At 46.2% G+C, this 25,128-nt stretch overlaps 1 protein-coding gene across 9 annotated transcripts in view; it reads right to left on the bottom strand.

The window, feature by feature from the left end:
• The window catches only part of CELF2 (CUGBP Elav-like family member 2), a 311,505-nt gene that overhangs the window by 165,681 nt on the left and 120,696 nt on the right, over nt 1–25,128 (bottom strand). For 6 of the 9 annotated variants that reach the window (XM_042944831.1, XM_042944830.1, XM_042944833.1 and 3 more), the window contains one exon: nt 1,882–2,078. In XM_042944831.1, coding sequence (XP_042800765.1) covers nt 1,882–2,078 — 197 coding nt within the window. Of the gene's footprint in view, nt 1–1,881; nt 2,079–2,250; nt 2,448–25,128 lie in introns of those variants that run through there. The other 3 variants (XM_042944834.1, XM_042944841.1, XM_042944845.1) reach the window with 3 other exon arrangements.

The following is a 25,128-nucleotide window of genomic DNA, read 5'->3' as shown; positions in this document are numbered from 1 at the left end:
GAAAGTCTTTTTGGCTAAGGCAAGACATGTGTGAAAGCTAAAATGCAAGTAATCAGACAATAGTAAATGAGGTTTGATCACTATGTCAAAGGTCATTCTGAAAAATGCTGAGAAACTGAAATCTGGAGGCACATTTTCTGGACAAGGATGAACTCATGGTTACTGTTCTAAAAGACTAGTTTACTGCCCCGGCCTAGTTTACTGCGGGTGCCGTTCTAGATGGTGGGATGGCCCTTCTGGTGACTCTCTGCTCCAGTCTGGTGCACTGAAGTTTCTTTCCTCAGTAGGATACTATAGAAATTAATTATGAAAACAAATTCTAGTCTTCTACATTTGGGACACATGTGGGTAAATAATTTGGAAATATGATCCACAAACATCTCAACATCGCCCATCTGTGATGTCTTAACTCCTATCGAATTTCAGATATTTGATATTTTTTCTAATAATGGGACAACCAAATTTGTGGTGAGAAAATTCCCCCTAAGTTATTTTGAAAACACCCTTGGTGTTACATGGTCTGAGACAGAGAACAGGAGTCTTAGGAACTAAATCTGAAGGCACGTCTGCTCAGCTTTATAAAACGAGTATTGGCCTTAACATTCTTTCAAAGGTTTCCAAACGTGCTATCAGACCTCAGCAACTACAGAGAACAAGAGATGGCCCAGCATTTCTCAGAGTCACAGAGCATCAGTCTTAATGATTATTTAGTCCTGTCCCTTCACCTTCACAGTAAGAAAGAGGCTCAGAAAAGTGTGTGCTAACATTCACGGGTTCAACTAAAGTATACATACGAGCCACACAATGAGTTTGCAGGACCTCTCATGAGAGGCGACACAGAAACAAAATAATAGGGCAGACAGAAATTCCAAGGTGCAGAGAAAAAGAGCGAGCAAGATCTACTGAAAGACAGAGGGGCCCTAGTTCGACAGCCCAAGAAATCAAGAACAGAGAAAGAACAAAAATACTAAAGCCAGGTTAAAACATCGACAAAGACCAAAAGGGAGCAGCGGAGAAGGTATTTTAAATTTAGTTTGCATGGAGCTTACAGGGGAGGACCCCAAAACACAGAAGCTTCAACCACCGGGTAAAGAGGTTTCTCGTCTCTATTTTAACAACCGACACCCCCCGCCCCCCATCACCCTCGTCTTAAAATGGAGGCAGTAAAAACCACCAGGTTGTATACACTTGAATCCTACCACTGGTAAGGGCGGAAACCACAAGCGTTTTGAAGGTGTGCTAACTATTTCAGGCCGCTAGGGTGCTTCTTCCCGCCCGAAAAGGCACATTTCACTCAATGATCCCCGTTTAAACCCCAAGAATTGATGTCCCCCTTAAAAGTGTACCCTTTATTCCTGACCCCAGTGGTATTACAGCAACTGTTCCGAAGGCATTTCAGGGTCCCCACAGGCTACGGAAAAGTAAAATGCCATCGTAATTGCACGGGCAATAACGGGAAGGCAGGGGTAGAAAGAGTTCGCTTAGGAAACGCAAGGCTGAGAAACACGGTTCCTTAGAGAGGCAGCTACTCCACCCCAGAGGAGCCTGCGCTGCCTAGAAAGTGACCTCGGGAGAGCAATCACGCGCCTGCACAGAGGCGCGGCCGCGGGCTCCCGCCGCTCCTCCCTCCCGCCGCTCCTCCCTCCCGCGTCCCGGGCAGGCTCGGTCCACCTGTCCGGCGGGCGGGCGGGGAGGAGCCCGCCTGGCCGGAGCACCCGGGCGGCGGCGGCGGCGGCGGCTTGCTCCCCCTCACGATCCTCCCTCCCGCGGGCGCAGGGCAGCCCCGCCGGCCCCGCGCCCCCGGTGCCCCTGACCGTGCACCCTGCCCCCCACCGCGCGCCCTGCCCCCTCCCCACCGCGTGCGTTCCCCACGGTCTGTACCTTTACTCTGGGGAGGGTTCTGACTCCGGTCCCGGAGGACGTTGATCTGGTAGACGGCTCCGTAAGGCTCAAAAAGTTCTTTCAGCTCCTTTTCTGACCAGGACCGGGGGATTTGTCCGACAAACATCTTAATGGCATCTGGGTCTGGTTGGTCTGAGTGATCCAAAGCGCCGTTCATCTTGTTGGCTGTGCCGTTACTGTCAAAAAGGGAACCGGGAGCCAGAGTTAGGGCTGCACGGTGAGGGACAGGAAGAAAAAAAATGGGGGTGGGGGTGGGGGCGGGGAGGCGGAAGGAGGAGGAAGAGGAGCACGGGGCAAAGTGCCTAATGAGTCGGAGAAATTTGATGAACTAAAACAAAGCACAGGCACCATTAGGTTGCTCCGCGGCGGCAGCGGCTGCGGGCTCTCACTGCAGGCTGCTGTTCAGCATCGCCGCCCGAGCACAGGGCAGCGCCCCGCCGGCTGTCACCCGGGGCGTGGACATCTTGAAGCCCGGCTCGGGAGGCAGCTGCAAGTTAAGTGCAGGTCTCGCTCTGTAAGGCTGCCACCAACGCATCCGCAGCGCTATCAGCCCCACATTGGCTCTCGTGTGCAAAGAAGGGCAGGGCTGGATTTCTGCTGGATTCTCCCCCTCCGTCCCCCCCCCACCCCCCGCCCTCCCTCCGGCCCCGCCTTTTGGAGGTTTTTGGAAGAGAGGAGAGAGGTGGTAATAATAAAGTCACATGAAAAGAAAATGAAACACTTGGCAGCCCATCAGATGACTAATGCAAGATGCTGGTGATGAATTTGCAGAGTGCGCGAGGCATCCATGTGTGCATCAAATTAGTACGTTGTTGCTGCTCAGAATGGAAAGTGCTCCAGCAATGCGGCTGGGCGCAGCTGATTGGCTGCCCACACTGGAGAAAAGGGCCAGGGCGGGGAGGGGGCTCCCATTTAAAAAGCACATTGTTTATGGGATCCAGGCACAAAGGGTTTAATTCAGAGAGGCAAAAGCGATCTCAGAAATGCCTGCTTTGTGCTGGGGGGGGGGGGGGGGGGGGGGTGGGGGGGGGAATGCAGCCCCAGAAAGTTGAGTTCCCACTAAAGGACACTGAATATTTCAAATCTTTCACACTCCATAAATTGCTCTCTGTATATCTGACTTCCAGATGTTGCACTTGAGTTCTAAACAATCACACGTTTGGGAGAGAAAAGAGGAAAGTCTGCCTTTTCTTCTCCTAGCTTCAGTAAATATTTGGGGCTGATACAAAGAGCAAGACCATAAGCTTTTACATATCAATCTTCTTTAATGCTGTTTTCCAAAACCCTCATTTGGAAGAAAGAATGCTTGTTTAGAATTCTGCAATTCTAGTCAACATCATGTAATACGATGATGAAGGCATTCATTTTGTATCTGGATCCCTATTTGAGCTGCAGTAAATAATAAAGCAAAATCCCCTACCTCCTTCATCTACCACCCTCCTCCTTGCAGGCTAAACCCACCTACCCTGCCAAGTGACAAGGCTGAATGCTCTAAGCAGCCTTCATTTGCAGTACTGTGCCCTTGGTTTAGCATCTCATCCTGTGAAAATAAAACACGCCCAAACAAGTGCACAGCCGCCGGACGAAGTACCTGCAGAGCCATGTCCGTGAGGGTCCGCCAGCCCCCAGCCCAGGAGGCAGAAAGGTCAAACGGGCCACATGGGCGAAAACCTCAGTGCAAATGGCAGGTGTCATTTCAGGGTGGCTTGGGGGTAATAATTTAGAAGACAGTCGAGGATCTCAAGCAGGGTTTCTTATTAGGTTAAAGCAAACAATCCAAGACCACCAGCGTACCTTAAATCTGCTGTGGACCTAGGCTAGTCCGGAGCCCTGGATAAAAAAGACCCCCCCACCCCTGATGGCTAAAAAACAAACAAAAAGGCTGTGGAAAGCGCGAATCCTGAATTTAATTTAATCCCGAGAGGAAAATGATGGCAAAGACTCTTCACTAGGGTCCTGGCTTCAATTTCTACTTCTTCTTATTCCCTCTATTTTACCACTTAATTTTTTTTTTTAATCCTTGAGACAAACAATCAGACTAACTTGAAGCACTTTTCAGAGCTTTCTCTAATCAACCTTATTGTTACAAAAAAATGTTCTGCTGAATAAAATATTGAGCGCAAAATCTTCTTTCAACAATTTAGGTGCAATGTAACGGTCGTTTATATTAGAGGTTGATCGTTTATCTTGTTCCTGGGCACCTATACTTTACAAATCACCCTCTGAGAATTCAGTCGGCACCGTAACCCCAGGGGGAGGGAGGTGGATCGGCTCACTGGAGGTGGCGAGGCCCCAGAACATGGTGCAGAACAGAATATGGTGCTCACAGCTCGTTGAGGGACGGGAGTGTGGTAAGATGTAGTGCTGGGACAGGAAGGGCTGTGGTTACCGCTGCTGACAATCAGCTAGGATGAAAAGAGGAAGGCATTGCCACAGGTCTCAGCTAACAGGGAACGGAAGTTCCCAAAATGGGGCTGTTGCATCCTGTCTGTCAAGAGCACGGTGAATACAACGGAGGAGTTAGGCGCCGGGATATTAGTGCTAATGTCTAGAGTTAGGCTAGAGCAAGCATTCCGTAAGTGCCCTCCCAATGAGGGGCCATTTTCATTTCCTCCAAAAATACTCACGGAGGCACATAAAGGGAGGGAAGCGGACAAGAGGGCCTGTACCTTACGCCTTTGCTCTTTATATGGGTAAGTGCGTATTTATAACCCTTCTCCTATCAGCCGTCCTGCAGGGATGCCTTCAGAGCTCTGATCATCCTGAGGCGGGCTGTCAGGGCTCAGGGCATGGGCTCTGAATGCTCGCACCAGCACTTCCTAACTCTGGGCCTTCAACTCTTCATCTGTAAAATGGGAGCAACGGACGTCACCTCACAGAGTCAGGTGTTCATTACAGAACACGGTCCACAGTAAGTGTCTCCGAAGTGTTAGCTTTTTCTGCCTTTAAGTCTCTTCTTCTTTGCACTTGTGATACACTAGAGTGAGCGACCATTACAAGCCTTCTTTTCCATTCCATTTTTTTTTTTTTTTAGCAGAGACTCAAACACAATTCCTACCCTAAATAATAATAATAATATATCTTTTAGTGAGGATTTACATGCCAGGTATGGTGTCAGGGTCTTTGCTTTCATTATTAGTAATCTCTATAACAATCCTATCAGAAAGTAGTATTTTCTAGATGCAAATATTGAAGAAGTTCCTTTCCTAAGATTACTGGCTTACATATTGTGAGAGGAGAATTCAAACCTAGGCCCAGTGGACTCCAGAGCACAAAATATTTCTAATCCATCATGTGGCCAAACACTGTGTCAGGTCTCCCGTGGGCTGAGAGTGAATGGCTCAGGGTAAATCTCAGAGAAGACAAGGCCAAGAGCAAATCCCACTAGGTCCCTGGAATCATACTGCCGAATAAAAGGCAACACACACACACACACACACACACACACACACACACACACACACACACCTTTCAGCCATCTGTGAAAAGGAGGGGGCCAAGGGCAGAACTTGACAGTCCATTAAGACTATGTTAAAAGCCGCATTTTCTCAATAATAACTTAATGTCTCCATCTCCACACCCGCTTCCTCTCTATCACCACAGGGTCACTTCCATGAACGCCTCTCAGACACATCTACACATCATTTCTCAACTACTTGCCATTTTGCAAACAACTGTTCCAAAAATCACCATCAAATGCTAAGAGCATGAAAAGCATGGAAGTCAATCTAATAATGACTAGTTATCCTACGAACCGCTGCAAGAGCAGAGCTTCTCAATCAAATGCTTGTGTGCAGGACAGGTGGTCCTAGCCCCACAGACCCCATGTTGCTGGATTCCACACCTGGATCCTAATGGTACTACCACAGACTGGTTAACTTGGCTCGAACGCACGCAAGCTCCTCCTCCTTTGTTTATCTGGACTTTAAAAAAAATGTTTATTTATTTTGAGAGAGAGAGAGAGAGAGAGCGAGAGAGAGAGAGCGCGCGCATGAGCAGGAGAGGGACAGAGTGAGAGGAAGACACAGAATCCGAAGCAGGCTCCAGGCTCTGAGCTGTCAGCACAGAGCCTGATGTGGGGCTCGAACTCACAGACGGTGAGATCATGACCTGAGCTGAAGTCAGATGCTCAACCCACTGAGCCCTCCCAGGCCCCCCTTTAGCTCTTCCTCCTTTGGACTCCCAGCTTTCTTTTGGCTGACGCTCATTCTTAGAAGTCAGAGACTTACTGACTTCTTTTGTCCTCATGAGGCTGAACGTGTTGACACCTCTAAGGAAGCCAGAAATTATGTGTCCAACAGTTAAACTTTCGGGGGTACTTGCCAGAGGCCACGGAGAGCCTGGGCACTCTTCACATAGGGGTAATTACGGGAGCAGATAACACAAACCTCAGGAGGATCTTCTATTTACTAGAATCTGACTTGGGGCTTAGGAAATCAGACTAGCTCACTTCTGTGTATTCCCTAGACATCCTCAGCACCCAGGACAATGCAGGAATTAACTGCAAATTCAAATGTTTATCGAGAGCTTACTCTCGGCCAGAAAACTTTGCCAGGTACGTGACATAAAATACCGCCACAGCCCCGCAAAGCTGACATTTTCATCCCCGTTGTGCAAATGACGCAACTGCAAGTCGAAGATAGAGTGGCTTTATCCGATGTCCCACCCCAGAGAAGAGGCCTGTGCAGAGCCTGGACACAGACGTAAAGACCACCTGTGGTTGCTTAGTATTCCATAAACAGGGCTGCTCTAGGGTGAGGCTTCCTGTAGACTCCGTGGCCACTTCCAGGCCCTCGACAGAACCACACGGATCTCTGTTGGCACCTCACCTACAAACTACAAGACGCCGGACGCCAATTCTGCTTTTGCTCTCGGCAAGGAGCCAAATGTAAGGCTCCTCTAGGACAGATGCCATATGGAATCGGACCACGAGTTAGAGAGCACCAAGCCAGCGGGCATTGGTGGTATCAGTCTCAGAGCCAAGATGAAAATATAATGATGTTTGGGGGGAAAAAATGAGAGTACTTGCTTTTTGCTTTTAGCACAGGCACTGACCTACTTCCCTACTCTATTTTTGCGTAAAGAAAACTAGATCAACAGAGGATATGCAAAATCTTCTGAGGTTCCTCTAAGCAGTAAAATATTACAAAAATTATAATAATTCATTCGACATATTATTGTCATTAACTCCAAGACAATAAGCTTTTATATGGTCCAGTGAATTGCAAGTTTCCTTCTAGAGAGTGGTAACAAAAGAATTGATAGTCCTATTCTTTCATCTCGTGGCTTGGAAAGCAACTTTCTGCACTCTATCTCCTTTAATCTATAGGAAAGGAAGAATGACAAACTTACAAAATGGGTATAAGAAGCGATAAGGAGCTGTAAGCAATTGTATCAGTGCTGAAAAAAAGAGAAGACATAAAATGCCCCCTTCAGGATATAGATCAACCCCAAAACAACACAAAAGGGATGCCTTGTCTTGGACAAATTTTGTGTAAAGACAGCTAATTTCCCTGAGGGTTTATCAACAATCTTACTATTCCTATCCTTTTTATCCATCTTATTTTGGTTTTTTGGTCTTTTTTTTTTTTAGAATGTCTTGTGTCCACACTGCCCGACTCTGGACCGTGGTGGAAATGCTCTGTAACTGCGCAATCCAACATGGTAGCCAATGGTTACAAGTGGCTACACCTGAAATTACCGCAGCTGACAAACAATTTTTAACTTTATCTGTAATTAAATACCTCTAACTGCAAATACACTTAAAAAAACTAAGTAGAGTTGAGATTACTAAAATATTATCTCCTCAGGAGGTTTTGGGAAAACCAGAATAAGGGGCCAGGAAAATGACACCAATGCCGGGGGCACCTGATAGCAAGTCTGTAGGCTGGTGGGCCGGATGGTCCTGGGTTCTCGTCCCGGCTCAGCGTGAATGTAACTGTAGGATTCCAATGAACTATGGACCCAGCCTGTGCCTCAGTTTCCTCAGTTGAAAAACAAAGAGAAATAGTTCTCATCTGGCTCTTCATTTCTGTAAGTCTGCGACTGTGGGTTGGGCCTGGATGATGATGTATGGAGAAGATAATTAAGGTAATATGACCAGCTGCCTAAAGCCTGGGGGTGATTCCCCATCTGTGTCTGATGCAGTCCCCTGGGGCTCACAGGTGACTAAGGCACAGGCTGGGGAGCTGACAAGGTGTCACCGACACTGTGCACAGCAGCCTGCAGGCTCAGACGGGGCTGCTACCAGAGCATCATCTCTCTTAATTTGCTCCAATTTTTCCTAATATCCCAACTGTGGTCCCATCATTTCAGTCAGCTGACAGGCTGCTCTTTCAAAGGGCTCAGGAATCATGGTGTGTGTGTGTGTGTTTATCACTTGTACTTAAGTAATAGCACATGAAGAAAAGGCTTTTTGGGGATCACAGGAAATTGTCCAAGACTGAGCCGCACAAGGCAAAGGCAGAAGGAAGCTGGCCACGAGCCTGGTGCCTTCCGGTGGGCATGGGCTACAGGATGGTCATGGAAGTCAGTACTACCAACGATCTCCTACACTGTCCATGCTGTTGTTGCTTAGTAATTTTAAAACGGAATTCTCTCCTCCATTGACTGGCAATGTGGCAGCCAGAGTCCAGCAGCAACAGTTTCCTACACTGCATTGTGTTCGACCCAGTGGAGATGTGGACGCGGCCACGTTCAGAAGGCACAATCCTCTATTCTAAACCTTCCCAGCCTCTCACTTTGGGGAAAGGAATCAGCTGTCCTACAACCTCAAGTTCTGGCAATTTCATGTCCTTCTGCAAATGCACCGTTTCAGGGTTACCATGAAGAAAACCTCCATCTTCTACAGTTGCCTTTCAAAGGAGCACCTTTGCCATTGGACTGACACAGGTACTTTTTTTTTTTTTTAACGTTTATTTATATTTGAGAGACAGAGCACAAGAGAGGGAGGGAGGGGTAAAGAGAGAGAGGGAGACACAGAATCTGAAGCAGGCTCCAGGCTCTGAGCTGTCAGCACAGAGCCCGATGTGGGGTTCGAACCCATGAACCGTGAGATCAGGACGTGAGCCAGAGTTGGACGCTTAACTGACTGAGCCACCCTGGCGCCCTGCAGCTATATCTTAATTGTATCGGGATTCTGAGTTGCTGAATGGTTTTGGTAAACTTCGCAAAACTCTGGGTATCTGTTGTCTCACTAATAGGATGAAACCAATGACATTCTTGTATTTACCTGGAAGGTACTGTTACCATTTGCCACCAAAACTTTGTGTGCCCAGGCCACACCAAGTACAGGATGGGACCCCAAATCTCTGAAGTGAGACATCTGGAGGTTGGCTGGTGAATTCGCAGCATATTAACTGGAGCACACAATACCCTAAGTGGCTGAAGAGGACAAAGCCTTTCTCTAAATGGTCCAATTGTAAAGTAAGTTAGTTTGTGTTCCTCTAGAACAAAGTTCAAGTTCCCTGTGAGTACATATACATGTATTATGTTTATCCCTGTGCTTTGACAAGGTGAAAAAATACATACTTTATTAAGAACATGTAGTACATCAATTTCATTCACAGATGACCCCTGTGATAGGCATCCTCCCTCTGCATTGCTGGAATTAAGGCTGGATTATATTTGGACGGAGGTCTCAAAGTGATCCGTTTGTTTACCAGGGTGAAATGTAAGCCTGGCTCGTAGGAAATGATTCCTGCAGGAAAGGCCACACGACACAGGCATCTGGACTCACCGAGTAAAAGGGAAACCTTATTATCTTCTCTCAACTTGAATGCTAGTAAAAAGCAGATAGCTGGAAAACCCCCACAAAGAAGTAAATTTGGAGGCATCCAGGGGGTACCTGGAGTCTGAACATACAATAACCCTTGCTGGGAAGGCAGTGAGGCCTCGGCTCTGGATGGCCCCTGCCCAGGAACTCACTTCGTTCAGTGATTTATCGGAACTAGTTCAGTGGACTTCAGACAGGAGCAGGAGGCATTTGCATAGGGAGAGGTTTTTTAGATGAACTTTTAGAAATGGCAACAGGGAAATAATAGTCACATATAAGATTTATGTCGGGCTTCACATTTTCAAAGTCCTCCAGGAGTTCCCATTAATTAATTGTCCCCCCACCCCAAGGCTGAGGTCAGGATTACTGCTCCCACTTTGTAGATGAGAAAATGGAGGGGGGGGCACCCTGGCTCTGGGCGCACGCCCCCTCCAGGCGCCCTCCCGGTCGGATTCACCTGCCCCTGGCTCAGTGGTGCAGAATGCACCTGTCTGCTTGGGCAAGCAACTGTACGTGGTCCTTCTAGATGATGGGAAAACACTGGTTTGGTGCCATCGAGTAAATGAAATGGGAATCATCATGAAGTGAAGGCCAAGGTGGGGGAACCCCCCCACACTGAACGCTAATTTTCACCTAGAGTGTCCCCCATATTCACCTGCTGGCAGCAAACGATGTAAATAAGGGGCACCCTGTCTGGTGCCCTGTCCCTCGGTCCTATCCCCCACGCCTCTTGAGACCAGTAACTCCTGCTTCCGCCACTGGTGACGACATTTTTCCAGGAGTTACCCGTGCAGCAAGAGGGAGCTACCAGGGCGGACTGACAACACTGGCCACTCGCTTGAAAACACACCGGTGGTGAAAGCGGACGGCTGTCCTTGGCAGGTTGACGTCAAACCCACCTCAAGTTTACTCTCCCACAAAAATCTGTTTCTCTCCTGCAAATTACACAGTTACGGAAGGCTTGCTTTATGTCAGGCACCGTGCTAGGCTTGAAGGAGAGAGTTGAAAAATAGGTCGCTTATGCCCCGGAGCCTCTCCGGGCCAATGAAAAGAGAGTGCACGACGTGAGATCAAAATACAGAGCGCCAATGCCCAGAAGAGAGCCGTCCGTACATGAGGGGCTGCGGTAAGCCCGCAACAAGTGATTGATCTGGCCGTGGGGACCGCCACGCGGCATTCCAAACGATGCTTCATCCCTGTGGTCAAAGCTTTAAAGGGAATATAAACAAAATCAGAGGGGAAGGAAGAGGAGGCGTGCGTACCGTTTCACGGAGTCGGCGATGAGATTCAAAGACAGAAGGCTAGAAAAGGAGACTGACACTTGGCAGAGCGCAGGCCCGGTGCCCCTGCCTCCCACGGAGCTTGCATTTTGACACCGGGGACTGAGCCACGCCGAGGGACCCAAGGCTGGGACGGCCACCGCTGCACTGCGCCCTCAGGCTGCATGGCACAGCCCTGTCCACCACCTGCACTCGCAGTGCCGTGGGGTGGGGGGCCCTGCGCTTACTCTCTTTGCCAGCACTCTGCACTAAGTCCCGCGAGGCTCCCTGCCACTCCCAGCCACGTGTGGGGGGATCCCTTCCCTCCTGGGTCCACTCAACCCCCCCGTCTGCTCTCCCACGGCCGCGGCCAACAGAAAGCTCTCGGCACCGCCTCGACCTCAGCACATCTAACAAGAATCCTTTCCTGTCGGCTTTGCCTCCAGTTTGGTTTCATGTTCGACTTCCCTGTTTTTCTCACCGGCTCCGACTGCCTCCCACCCTGCCCCAAATCTGGGATCAGGAAGAACGTCTTCCACAGACCAGCAGGCTGATCGCCTGCCCGCCCAGACCTTCCTTCCTTCTCTCACAGCTGAACCTACAGAAACGATAATTAACTGAGCCCCCAGGCAGGCACACAGTGAGACTGTGGCGTCCTCGATGACAGCGATGTCTTGCTCCATCATTAATTCAATGGGTATTTATAAAGTGACCCCACGATCCAGGCATTATTCAAGGTGCTGGAGAGACAGCGGTGAATACAAGGAGGTAAAACTGCCTTTTGTGGAGCTTATTTCTACAAGGGGACATAAAATGGCAAAATAAGCAAGTTCTTCCAAGAGATTAGAGATCATCTCAATGGAGAAAAATAAAGCAGAGGCTGGAGATAGGGAGTGTGGGGGAAGGGGTACAATTCTGAACAAACATTCAGGGAGGGTTTCATTTGGAAGGTGAGTATGGTACCTACACAGTGCCCGCGTATCCTCAATTTAATAGAGAAGAAGTCTTTAAAGTAGTAAAACTGAAGTCACGCGCTATGCAGAGCGGAACCGTGATTATAAAGAAGCAGGCAATTCCACCTGACAATCCTCTATTGAATCTAAGGGTCGATACGCCACTTACCAATGAGTTAACGACTCACGCCTATTTTTCTCTAAATGCCCGCTGGGTCCACTTGCCCCAGCAGAGCCACTGTCCTGATTCTGGCTATTCTGGTGATAAAACCATTGCAAAATCCATTCAGGGGGGTCTCCTACTTTGGATGAAAGGACAAAGAGGTCACTGACCTTTGTCCTTGGCCTTGTACTTAGAACTCTATCTACCCTTCCGTTAAATATTGATCATCTGTCCATCCATTATTCATTTTATCATTTATCAATGGCAAAATTGAATCTCAGGCTGGTCTCTCCTCAACCTGCATTTGGCCTACCTTCCTCGGTCATAAATGACGTGTAATCAAGACGTGCAAGTTAAAATGAATGCCAGCCTGAGGGGTGCAGCCAGCAGCGTGAGGCTTTATATAAATGCACCAGACATCAGCGATGCCACTGTTTCCTTCCACTGATCTGGAAAATCTAAAGCTGACAGCATATATAGGATCTAATTACGTCATATTAATGACAGTTGAGATCACTAAACAGCATCCATTTGTGAAGGAAGACATGTATTTCTGTAGAGTAACAGTTTATTTGATTCAGATGTATTTTTTTTTAAATAATGCCTTCAAACTCCTACGTTCGTGCAATGCCAGCAAGAGAATCAAGACAGAAAGGACCTCAGAGTGGTCAAAATGTATGTCACAAAGTTCCTGCCCTGATGTTTACGCCCTTTAAATCCTTTGGGGGAGCTTCTCAATCCATTCCTCAAAGATTTCTTATACTTTCTGTTGGTTTTTCACAGCCTTGATCATCTGCCTTTCAAACCCACAGGAGACTGAAGTAGCAAATGAGAGGGTTTGCAGTAGGTGGCCCATGGGGTGACAGCCGACAGACAGGCGATTCTGACGGGGCATAGCGGTGGAAAGCCTGCTCTGAGCTGGGGCTGAATTCTATTCTCCAGGAGTTCCCAAGGACAGCAGCACAGCAGAATAATTAATTTGTATAATGGTGATCTTGTCTCATCGAAAGGGTCAAAATTATGCTCAATAACTATGTTTAAGGAGGCAGGGAAATATGTAATTCACTCTTAAGAAGGATTCCTTCAAAATGAGACAATAAAGAGCCTGTGCCTTATGGGATACGCTTTCAACTCTCCTGCAAACTTGGCTAATAAGGCTGACTCATCCCCCAGGGGCTCCAGGTATCTGAGACATTACTCTCTCATTCTAACACACCGTGAGCATCAACATTCAAGATTTGGGGACCGTCTAATTTGCTGTCATTGGATGCAGCGACCAGTTCTGCCAAGACGGTTCGGCTTTTGGGGGTTAACTTTCCTCAGTCATCTGCTCTATTTTTACCAGCTTGCTATTACGGTTCTTGTTGCGTTGGGGCTGGGACAAGTGAGGGAAGTGGGTGGGAGTCTGGGGAGAGAGAGGAATTGCTCCCTTTGGGGATTTTGTTTTTCTAAAGTAAATTATGTTTGTTCACTGACTAAGAAGTAAACGTTAATTCTTTCTCTTTACGACATCACAAAAGATGAGGTTTGTGGTTTGAAAATTGGAAATAACAGGTGCCTATGATACCGTTCAAGGCACTAATCATGAATTTTCTAGAATCTTTCTGTCCCAGCATAAAAAAAAGGCAACAAGAGGCCCTACGGAGATTGCATGGGATTCCTAGATAGCAATCCACAACGTTCGCCTCTCTGATGGTCTGCTTGAAGACATTGGTAAAAGTAATGGAAAAACAGGGCCAAGTCTGTATCACTACTCAGTGAAGACTTCCGGAATTGTATGCATGGGAGCTCAATGGGTATGTCTCCCTATGAGACAAAATACCAGTGGCCATGCTACAAAACCATGTATCAAGGGTTTGCGCAGAGTCAAATTGGCATGCCACTTGGCTAGTTTTTGAGTCCTGACATCACATCTGAAGAGATCAATACCAAATACCACACTTTGATTCAGAAATCTCTAACACCCCCTTCTCTCCCTCAGCATGTCATAAATTCCATTTAGCCTCTTCAATCACCAATTAAAATAGGTTTTGACATTTAATTTGCTTATTTCTTTAAAAACACACCATCAGATCTAACCCTCTAAACAAATAAGAATGAAAATAGGATTATGTGCTAAATTATAATAGCTGTTATTCTAAGAGGCTGAATATCATTATATCAAAATTCCCCATAGCTGATTTTTTTTAAAGCCATTTCTTCATTTTTTGACACTACATCTGGCACAATGAATACAGATGATCATTTGTTTATGTATCTGTCTAACTGCCTCTCCCAAACACAGCCAGATGGAGTCTTTCAGAATCAAATTAATTTCAGATTAATTCACTCTGGACTCACTCCAGTCTCATGACTCTTTGCTTTGAGGCATCAACCAAATTGATGTGAAGTCATGAACTTAAAAGAGCACAGGTTCCTTGAGATCAAGGGGGAGAAAGCAGTACAAGTCAGTGGTTGCCCCCATGCCTGGAAAGAAATCCATCCTAAGTCCTGACCAACATCTTGCTGGGTCAGAATCATCCAGGAAGAATTTCCTTTTGGATCCAAACAGGATCATGGCTAATTTCACATCCAATATTCGCAACGCCTTGAGATGATTCCAGTAGAAATGAGCGACCTAATTACTAACATCAGGACCCACAATGTTAGGGTAAACTTGCCATATACGGGGAGTCAGGTAGGACACTCGTGAAGCCAGAGAGGTAATTCTAAACACCCAAAGTGCACATTCCCCCTCTCTAGCTGTAGCCACTGAAGCTACTATCAACAAATGTAACCAGGCTTTGCATGCTGTCAATCTCCGTGGATGCCTTTATTACTGTACTTGTTTCAATTGCAATTTGGGTTTCCATGGAGACCCAACAGTCAGCTCTAGAAAATTATAAGATAAATGTCAGGTGGCGATAACAGTGTTAATGAAGCTTCAGTGACAAGAAGCTCTGGGCTTCAAATAATAAGCTTATTTCCATTAGCATATGTATAACCTGTCAAAAAATCTGGAAGAGAGTATTAAAAATTAAATATCTACCTATGTATATTTAAGAGGAGAGGGGAGAGACCCCCCTGGAGTGGCTTAAATTTGGTGGGTCAATCTGAATGAGAGAAAAAAAAAAAGTAATTGCTGGTTTCTTGGGAAAATTAGGTACCAGTCATGGGTCCCAAGGTGGCTTTAGCTGTCATGAAGAAATGCCTTACTTCGCCCAGTAATGGATGGAACTTTTTTCTTCGAAGGTGGTGAATCTCTTTTGTTTCTGGAAGCGAAGAGCTCAGCTCGCTAAGTCTGACCACGGCAGATTGGGAGCTTCGGAGAAATAAATGCTACAAGCAGCCTCATGGCAGCAGGATTGAGCCTGCCGCCTCCCCCTCTCTCCAGGTTGTTGGATGACTATAATTAGATTGCTAGAATCCAGAATCCAAAACCACCCTCGAGTAGCCTACAGCCAAACACGGGCCACTGAAAATTCTCCCAGGAAGGCTCGGTCAGGTCAAAAAAAATTGACAACGGCGGATTGAAGTAAGTTTGATGCATTTTGAACATACAGGTTCAGACTGTGCAAGTGTGAACGGCAGCTCCGTTCAAGGACACATTTTACAAAAAAGGAACCGAAGGAAAAATAACTTTCCTTTTGTTTGGAAAAGATGATTCAGACATGGAACACGTTTTTTTTTTATATTCTCGTCAGGAACGCCCTTCAAGACCCGGAAGTGTTAAAAGGGTGATCATCCTGCAAATCAGAGACAAAAAGACAACCTGTGCGTGGTAACTGCTCACGATTCAGGACTCTCTGACCTTGCCACAGCATCCACTAGGACTTCTTTCATTGCACCACATGTTTTCCTTCATTTAGTTAACAACTGTGTTTGGAGCGCCAGGCACCGCCGCATGTCACAACACAATGATGAGTAGGACACCGTCACTGCCCTTACGTTTCTCATGGTCTCAGGGCAACCGAACAGCCAAAGTTTTGAACAAAGTATTACAATATATAGATATCTATTCTGCCCTTGTTTGGTCCTTGTTGAAGTAACTCCGTGACTGGGGCAAAGCAACTCTATTTGCACTAGTCTACCCTGGGAACAGTTCAACCCCTCCTCTATCCATTGTATCTCTGTCTGGACTGCTCTAACAAAAATGCCATAAACTGGGTGGCTTATAGACAACAGGTATCTATCGTTCACAGTTCTGGAAGCTTTAAGTCTAGGATCCAAGCACTGGCAGGTTCGGGGGCTGATGAGAGCCCACTTGCTGGTTCATAGATGGTTGTGTTTTTGCTGGGTTCTCATGTGATGAAAGGGGTGAAGGCATTATCTTTTATAAGGGCACTAACCGCATTAGGAGGGTTCCACCCTCATGACCTAATCATCTCCCAAAGGCCCCCATATGTCTCTCGATACCATCACCCTGGGCATTAGGTCTCAACATTTGAATTTTGGGGAGACACAAACATTCAGTCCAAAGGACACCATTACTACTCTGGACTCCCTTCCTTCCACTCCACTTTCCAGGAGGAAGATGAACGGGGTCAAACCCGAGGTTCAGGACGTGAACTGTAACCGGCTGTGGTGCTATGGCAGAAACTTGTGGTGCAGCTTTTGAAGAAGTTACAATTTACTGTTTCCCCATCAAGCATTTTCTTTTCCTCTTTAGAAGGCCCCCTGGTAACTCCATATGGCTGGTGTACCGTGTAGGAGGGCTGTCTCCAGGCTCCGAGAGGCGGGGACCTCTCCTAGCTTTGCGAGATCTAGCATGACAGAGTGAGGTCCAGGGGGAAGTGGGCAGAGAATGAATGGCTCAGGCTAGATGCTCTGGTTATGAGGAGAAAGCCCTTACTACTTTTCCTAACAGCCTGTCCCTACAATCTTTCCTCCCTGACCGAAACAGCCTTGGACTTCCTTTTCACGGAAGCCTTAGCTCACAAAACATAAAGATCTTTTGGCTCTCTTGTGGCTAAGCTGGATCTCCAGACACAGGGGTCCCACGCCATGGCCTGTGGCCACACACAGTGTCCCCTGTGCATATATGATGGTACATGCGTAGGAGTAGTGAAGCCAATACAAGACTCCAGGGTTCAAAATCCTCTCCGTGTCCCTCGACCGTAAGGAATGATCTCCAAGCAAAACAAACCATACAAAACAAACCAAAAACTATCAGTAACAACAATAAAAGCCTATAGCATCAGCATCATCACACGCTCTCATGCTCCCTCATTTCCCTTCCTGTTAACCCACCCACGGAAAAGGTATGAAAGGAAAAGTAACTCAAGAGCACATAAAACCCAAGATGCTAGCAAAAGGATTCTTTCATAGGGCCACTTCTGAATCTGGAGAATACAACGGGGAAGTGATAACGTTTAAATTTAATAACTCAATGTGAACTACGGGGCTTGAGACTGAAAACTTTTCAGTTGCGGATCAAGGAACATAATACGATGGTACTAAAAACTGGATGAGGAAACATCTGTGGTCATGGAAACAAAAAGACTGTCCACAGCATGCCTTTGACCAATCAGTTAAATATCCTCAACCTCTTAGAAGCTTACTTTGGACTAGCACCCCTAATTTCCTTTTGTTCCTGTTAGAACCTTTCACAGTTTCCCATCAATCTTAAAAGGCTTTGGAGAGTCCAATCTTGAGACTAGGAAGTCACCTGCAATGATTATTGTTGGTATTTAAAAATCACTGAAATAATTACTGTTATCTTTAATAACAACACCACAAAGCATATTACAATAGTTCTTCAATATTAAAACGATAGCTCTAAACTGGGGCAACCAAAATTACGATCATAATTTTCCGGAACTGACAATATTTGCTAAATAGACTCCTTGAAGAGACGAAGGGTACACGCGTGGGAAATAAATAGGAGATTATAATTTAGCGGCAGAACTTTAACAGTGAGTTCAAAAGTGAAAGCAGGAAAAAAATTGCTGCCTAGGTTTTTTTTGTTTGTTTGTTTTCTTCTCATTGTTGCTTATGTTGAGAGGCTTGACCACATTCAGGCGGCCCAGCTTAAAATGACATGCAGGCAGGGGACAGGTGACCACCGTGACCAGCAGAGCCCCACCGTCTGCTTTGAAAGGTATCACAAACAGCTGTCCAATTTTGTGTGTTAGTTTTTATAGACAATGTGACAAGGACAATCAACTCAAAAAACTGAAGAGGTATCAAGCCATTAAAAACTACCATGAAAGAGGTCTTTCCAAGATAACGTGGAATAGATCGTAAATTCCTCCGGGACCCGGGGTGATAGGGTTCGTGCTTATACGAAAATGGGACACACTTATTACAGAAATAGTACTGCAGTCAGTAACTATGCCAAAAAAAAAGCATGAGGATTTGGAGCCACGGAAAGCATGTGATACCTATGGTCTTGCCTTTGGCTCTGGACTTACTTTGAAAACCATGAGCTGTTTGCTTTCCTAGAAGACTGATGGAAGGAAAGCGAAACTACCTGGAGAGATTCGTGTCTTCTGTTACCGAAAACAACAAGCAAAGAGAAACACGATGGACTCTGAAAGCTGAAAACTCATCGGGGACAGGATGACACAGGAATTTTAAAAACCACCACCCAAAACGCTATGAGAATGATTTTAATTCCCCTCCCAAGGTCATATGGCACCAATTCTGGAAACCACACTTCCCCTGGGAAATAGAACTGTGTGAGGGCTCCTGTGTCCACAGTATCAGGAACACAGTTCACAGAGCCAAGTCGCTGGGATGACTCATTCTGGCAATGAGCTGACCCCACAGAGTGCACCTGAAGGCGTGAACACCTGAGGACACAGCGCTTTCCTATCGGGGGAGAATCCAAGATGGTGAGGTCACTTCCTAATCACGTACCGATGACTACACATGTGCTTTGAGATCGGTTTGTTTTTGAGGCCCCCATGCAGAGGTGTCTCTAGAAACGTAAGACATCAAGATCTCCGCGGACAGCTTAGCAACCTTGCACCTCAGCACACAGGGACTGTGAGCATAAAGCACGGGAAGATCTAGAAGGAACAGAACACTAGATGTGTCCTGAAGCTATGCTCAGGAAGAGCAAACCCTGCATGTTTACTTCAGACACTGCTTCTGGAAATCCCACCCCCTTTGGCCACGAGGCTTACAGTCACATGTACAGCATTTACGACAAGGATGTGTTCTTTGGGAATTTTCATCTACAGGACATTGAACCTAAAGATCGGTGGCTTCAGCTGTGTGGGGAAAGGTGACGAAGGCAGGGGATCTCCTTAATATGGACATTAATAATTTAGGTGTGCGAAGGAGGCGTTGGGCGTAAATCAGTCGAAGGTTCCCTGGTAAATGGGTTACTTGTGATAAATGGGTTCTAGCTAGGAGGCAGTTCACCTGTGAGTCTGGAATGCTATTTGCTCAGGCAATTTGTAATTCACTAACGGGACATCATTGACAGGCTCCAAGGGTAGTTTTTGGTTTGTTTTTGGGACGACAATCGACAACGAGGGCAACTCACTTGGCCGACCGGAGGGAGATACTGTCCTTTTTTCTTTTTTTTCTCCTTAATTAACAACAACATTCAAGACCCTGACAGAGAATAATGGTGAAATAAATTATGGAACCACTTATGTATGAAACCATACATTATTAAAACTACTCTAAATGGGTCCTTAATCTAAATAAAGATGGTCATTTTAGGAAGCCAAGCATCTCAAGAATTAGAAAGGACACAATGTTATTCTGACCCAAAATATAAAAGGCGTGTCACTTTGCCAGTCAGCCAAAGTATCAACTGTCCTTGACTTTTATTATGATTCATGTATGTCTCTAGCACTCCATGAGTCTCAGCTTCATTTAGTCACAGCCCTGTATTTCTGTTGGCTAAAGACAGGAGAAAGAAGCAATCAGGCAAAATTTCACTTCCACTATTTACACTTTGCGTATCCCAACCAGTCAGCAAAAGCAAGTCCATCCTTTCTATATGGTGCCAACGAGCCTGCGGACCACCTCTGGCAAAGCATCAGTGATGCACGATGATGCATCCCAGCATAGGATTCTCTTTGTAGCTAAAAATACTGACTTTAGGATGGTTAGAATACCTTTCGCTCCACTCTAGAACCCCTTTCGTGTAACTTTTATTTTAACCTAACATATGTATACTATCTCTGACTCCATTAGGCCTATGGCCATTCTGATGTGTGGCTCTCCACGGGGGAGAACCTTCTTTACGTGACCTCTGCCCCTGCTGAGAGGGAGGAAGTCTCACCACGTGGGGAGCTCAGGGAATGGGAACGACTCTGCTTGGCCACTTTACATACTTGTGGTCAGGTGTTTGTAAAAACGAGTTTTCAAGGGACACAGTAGCTTGCGATCTCCGGTCTACGCCATGGAGATAGATATGATGAGAGCAGTTTCCTCCCAATAAAAGCAGTCAACGGTGATTATATACACTCCTGTAAATACAGTCCACATTCAACGCAAGAGAAATTCACTTGCCTCACATCTATTGCCACGTGATTATGAAACACTGAGCTCAATCGTTTTAACAGGCTTACCCTACTTAACAAAGACATCCTGGTTTGTATGCATGGGGGCCACGCTCAAAAAGGCTTATGGGGACAAGCTTTGCACAAGCATTTTATTTTTTAATGACTGTAGAAGCTCTTGGGGCTCATCATATTAAAAGAAACAAAAAGGGAGGGAAGTAGCATTGGTTTTTAATTACTTCTACCTCTGAAGCTAACATCTTAAAATAAGGATTCTTTAAACACTCAGAAACCAACCCAAGTGCAGACTTTCTGACTTGGCCGGCCGTCAGTGTTCTGCTCGTACCCACTGCTGCAGGCATGAGAAGATTTCTCACTGACGGGACAAGGCAGAAACTAATAAAAAGTTGAAATTCCTCTCTCCAAGGAATCCTCCTTTGCGAAAAACAAAAACCTGAAAATCTCAAGAAGTGGTTTCTCTTCAACCCATTGCTTCCTGTTCATTTCTATGTCATCATCCCCTAAGCAGAGGGCCTGTTACATACAAGGGATGGATGGATGGATGGATGGATGGATGGATGGATGGATGAGACAAATAATCTGTCTCTTCAGGTCCTGATCTAAAATCCTAATGACTCCTTGTGACTTTCATTAAGGCACCATTTGATCTGAATCCAAATTTGTAAAACTATATCTACCATTTTGGCTCCGCCCTTTTCTTTCCAATAAACATCCATTCTGATCCAGTTCTGTCTTCAATGTGCTATGGCTTTGGGCTGCCTGCTAAAGTGCCTTAGGTTTTTCACCTAAGATAGACGTTGGAGATCAGGCAAAGATAAAGCTACGTGGGTAAGTACACTTAGGGACGTGGCTGTGGCTTGTAAATGGAAAATGAGCTATTTAATGACATGGACAGTCAAAGGGCCTCTGCATTCAGAAGCAAAGAATCCGGAAAAGACCTCTCAGATTGTAGGAAAGATTCCATTTGTAGGAACGTGAATGGCACCAATTCACACATGGAACACTTAGGCACGTGGTCCCCAGGGACTGATAGAATGTGGTTCGGTGACTCAACAATATACTTGTCCAATGTGTTTTGTGTGTAAGTTTCTTCAGCCAGCTAAGGAAAAAGAGCAGACACCAAGGCCACACAAGGGGCAGGAGGCACTAAGGCAAAGAGGGAAAACAAAGTTTCTTATTTGCATTGTAAGAAAAACGTTTCCTCCCTTTATCATGAAAGTTTGACTGTTTAAATCGTCACCTTGTACACCTTAAACTCACACAACGTTATGAGCCAAGGATATGTCAATAAAGCCAGAAGAAAATTCCAAGACTCTGATCATTCAGACCTGAAACGTAGCTGTGTTTATTATTTTATCCATTTAATTTTTTTTTACAACATGTGCAGAGACCCAGACACGTTTGTCATGTTAAAGGAAGATCCCTTAGTGAAAAGCTTCATCAATTACACATGGAGCCTTTTTGGAAAAATTCATATGAATGCATGTAAAACACCAAGATGCCATTGGCTGAATCATTCATTCACTCATTCATTCGATATTTACTGAGTGTCTACACAATACTACGGACTCTTTCTCGAGGTGTGATGAATGGGAAAGAGGGAGGGTGCTGATGCTAGCCAGGCCCCAGCTGACATCCCAGTGGTGCAGCTACCCTGCTACCTAATCCTGGGGCAGTTACTCTGAGTCCCAACACCTTTAGCCAGAGAATGAGTATGAGGACACCTGTCTCTGTGCTGTGGTCAGGATTAAATGAGATACGGTACCTGGAAAGAGTACAGGTGCTCTCAGAACGTTCTTTAATTTTTTTAGTGAAGTCGTTACTGGAAATCCAAACAAGTGCATACATCAGTAAGGAGTAATCGTTTCTCATGCAGGGTAAGCAGCAGTAGATACAAGCCACATTGCATTTTTAAAAAAATTTTTAAATTCAGTTTTGAGAGAGGGAATGAGCAAGGGGCAGAGAGAGGGAGAGAGAAGTGGGGCTCATGCTCACCAGATGTGGGGCTCGAACTCATGAACCGTGAGCTCATGACCTAAGCTGAAGTCAGATGCTTAACTGGCTGAGCCACCCAGGTGCCCCTAAAAGCCACGTGAAAAAAAAATTTTTTTTGTCAATCTTTACTTACTTTTGAAAAAGAGAGGGAGAGACAGAGCATGAGCAGGGGAGGGGCGGAGAGAGAGGGAGACACAGAATCCGAAGCGGGCTCCAGGCTCCGAGCTGTCAGCACAGAGCCCGACGCGGGGCTCGAACTCACGGACCGTGAGATCACGACCCGAGCCAAAGTTGGATGTTTAACTGACCGAGCCACCCGGGCACCCCTAAAAGCCACATTTTAAATGGAAGCCGCATCCTCAAACAGAATCCCAAGCACCCAAGATGCTCAATGAAACTTAGCTAGCATTGAAGATGATGCCAAAGGAGGAAGAAAAAAGCTCCTTCTTCTCTGCTAGAGAGGCCAGGCTGGATTGTTCGAACCCTGCTCGGTTGCAAGGCTGTGCCACACGGGCTTGAAGGGAGTTCACGGCCATGCTCTCTCTGGGCAGTGCCCAGGCATCTCCCCGCAGCTCACTTCCTCTCTGTGCTTCCTGCCTCAGCATCACCACCTTTCCTCAGCAGCTGATGTGAGAATATAGATTTCCCAGAGCAATTCCACCCTTTAATATTTCCACCCACCAAACGGTTCTGGGCGAGCAACCTTACCTGATTCTCATATTAAATGTAATCACTCACCAGGCAATCACGCTTTCGAACGTGGGAGCCCCACATACAACCTGCTATTATTTGCTTGGTCAGCACAAAACGCCATCTCAGAGCGGCTTAGGAATCCTGATGCCCCTGGAAACCTATCTGAAGCGCAGCCAGCTCTGACAGGGATACATAAAAGTATCTCTGCCACACAGATGCCTGAGACTCATTTGTAGACCAATTACGAGACTGGAGCGGCAGCACTGTTTTACATTTGTTCGGTTTTGTATTTTTAGCCCCGGCTTTTTCCTTTCGTGGATTATGGTAAATACAACATTTGCTTCCAGAATGTGGGACTTGCTAGGATCATAAAGGAAAGTGCCTAACAAGCAGATTACCTCTGGCTATTGCATTATAGGGATGCAGGCAGTTACACTAAGTGGCTTCCTTTAGCCATATTCCAATTCTGTTGAGCCGCCTTGCTTGGAAACACAGAGATAAACAAGGGAGCCTCAGTGCATCGTGCGTTCTCAACTCCTGCCCCCCCCCCCAGTTGGCACATCCCTGGGGGGGGCTTCGCTCTGGAGGAGGAGGGAGAAGGGTCTTTAAAACAAAAAAAATCTAGTTTTCTGTAAATTTGTTCCTCAAGTTTCTTTCTTCCTTTACCAGTGTGTAATCTGCTTTCTCAACATCAAGCTAACAAAGGAGTCTGGAGAACCAAGTAAAAGCAGCATTCTAATTCTCCTGGAAACTACATACTTACCCACTTCATAGAGCCAAACATTAAACATTTCCTATGTTGGGCTGTGTTTTGTCCTGAGCGGATGACATTCCTTGGGGCTCCAACTCCCATGGCTACAGCTATTAATACCACATCAAACTACAATTTGTGGACTTTGCCTAATTGCCCAACTCCACAAATCACTATGAGCAGAAGGGACACATTTTCTTCTTCTCCTCTTCCTCCCAAGCCTGCTGCTTTTCTGACCTCGCCATAAATTAGCGAGGTACTGAGTTGTAAATGCAGAGCCGCGGATGTCTTTCAGAGGCAATTACACTGAAACTTTGTTCCGACATTATGAAATGTGGCATTTTCACTAGATAATGTCCATATTAAATGCACCAACCAGAGGCCTAGAGAGCGAGCCTGAAAATGAAAAGGAGATGGGCCACGTGGCCGAGCATTAACTGTGGAAATGCGGCAAGGGGCTCTCGGGCCACATGGTGATGCCACTGAATCCACTGAATATATTCAAGAGTGGTCACCTGCAAGTCTGTGCATTTTATTGAACAGTTCCCCTCCTCTTTTCTTTCTGTTTTTTTTTTTTTTTTGAAGAATAAGATAAAGACATTTCACCACTCTGAAAATTAAAAACAAGTCAGGAGGTAGCCTTTGAAGAGAAATATATTTTAATAAAAGATGACAATAAAAGCAAAGAGGCTTCCTACTCTAAAGAGGGGCTCCAAACAGCACTGCTATGGTTGATGCAGGGTTCTGGCTAAGACCGCTGCCTTGGTAAGGATTTTGGAACGGGGAATAAACAGCATAACATGTTGCGGGGCATATTAAACTGTGTGTGGGGCTGAGGTCACCAACACGAGGCAGGCAAGAGATGGGGCCAGGAGGGGGAAAACATGATACGCGTATTAGAAAACGTCCAACTAACTCACCTGGGGTGAAGACCGCTCCAAACACAGGTATTCTAAATGCTGACGAAGGTAGGTAGATAATAACAGCAAGAAATATCTGGTGTGGGGGTGCGTTAGCCGGGCCAAAGTGTGGCCTCAAGCGAACGGAAAACCAAGCGCAGAAATCTTAAGCTGTGCTGGCAGAGTTCCCAGGACCTGGAAAAAGGTGCACTCCAGCATTTCAAGAGGTGGAAGATTTTCAAATATAGAGGAATCATGATTTGTCCTCTTATTT

The sequence above is a fragment of the Panthera leo genome, chromosome B4 (assembly GCF_018350215.1).
Source record: "Panthera leo isolate Ple1 chromosome B4, P.leo_Ple1_pat1.1, whole genome shotgun sequence".
Classification (NCBI taxonomy): Eukaryota; Metazoa; Chordata; class Mammalia; order Carnivora; family Felidae; genus Panthera; species Panthera leo.
Note: the sequence above shows the minus strand (reverse complement) of the source record. Positions and strands in the feature narration are given on the sequence as shown.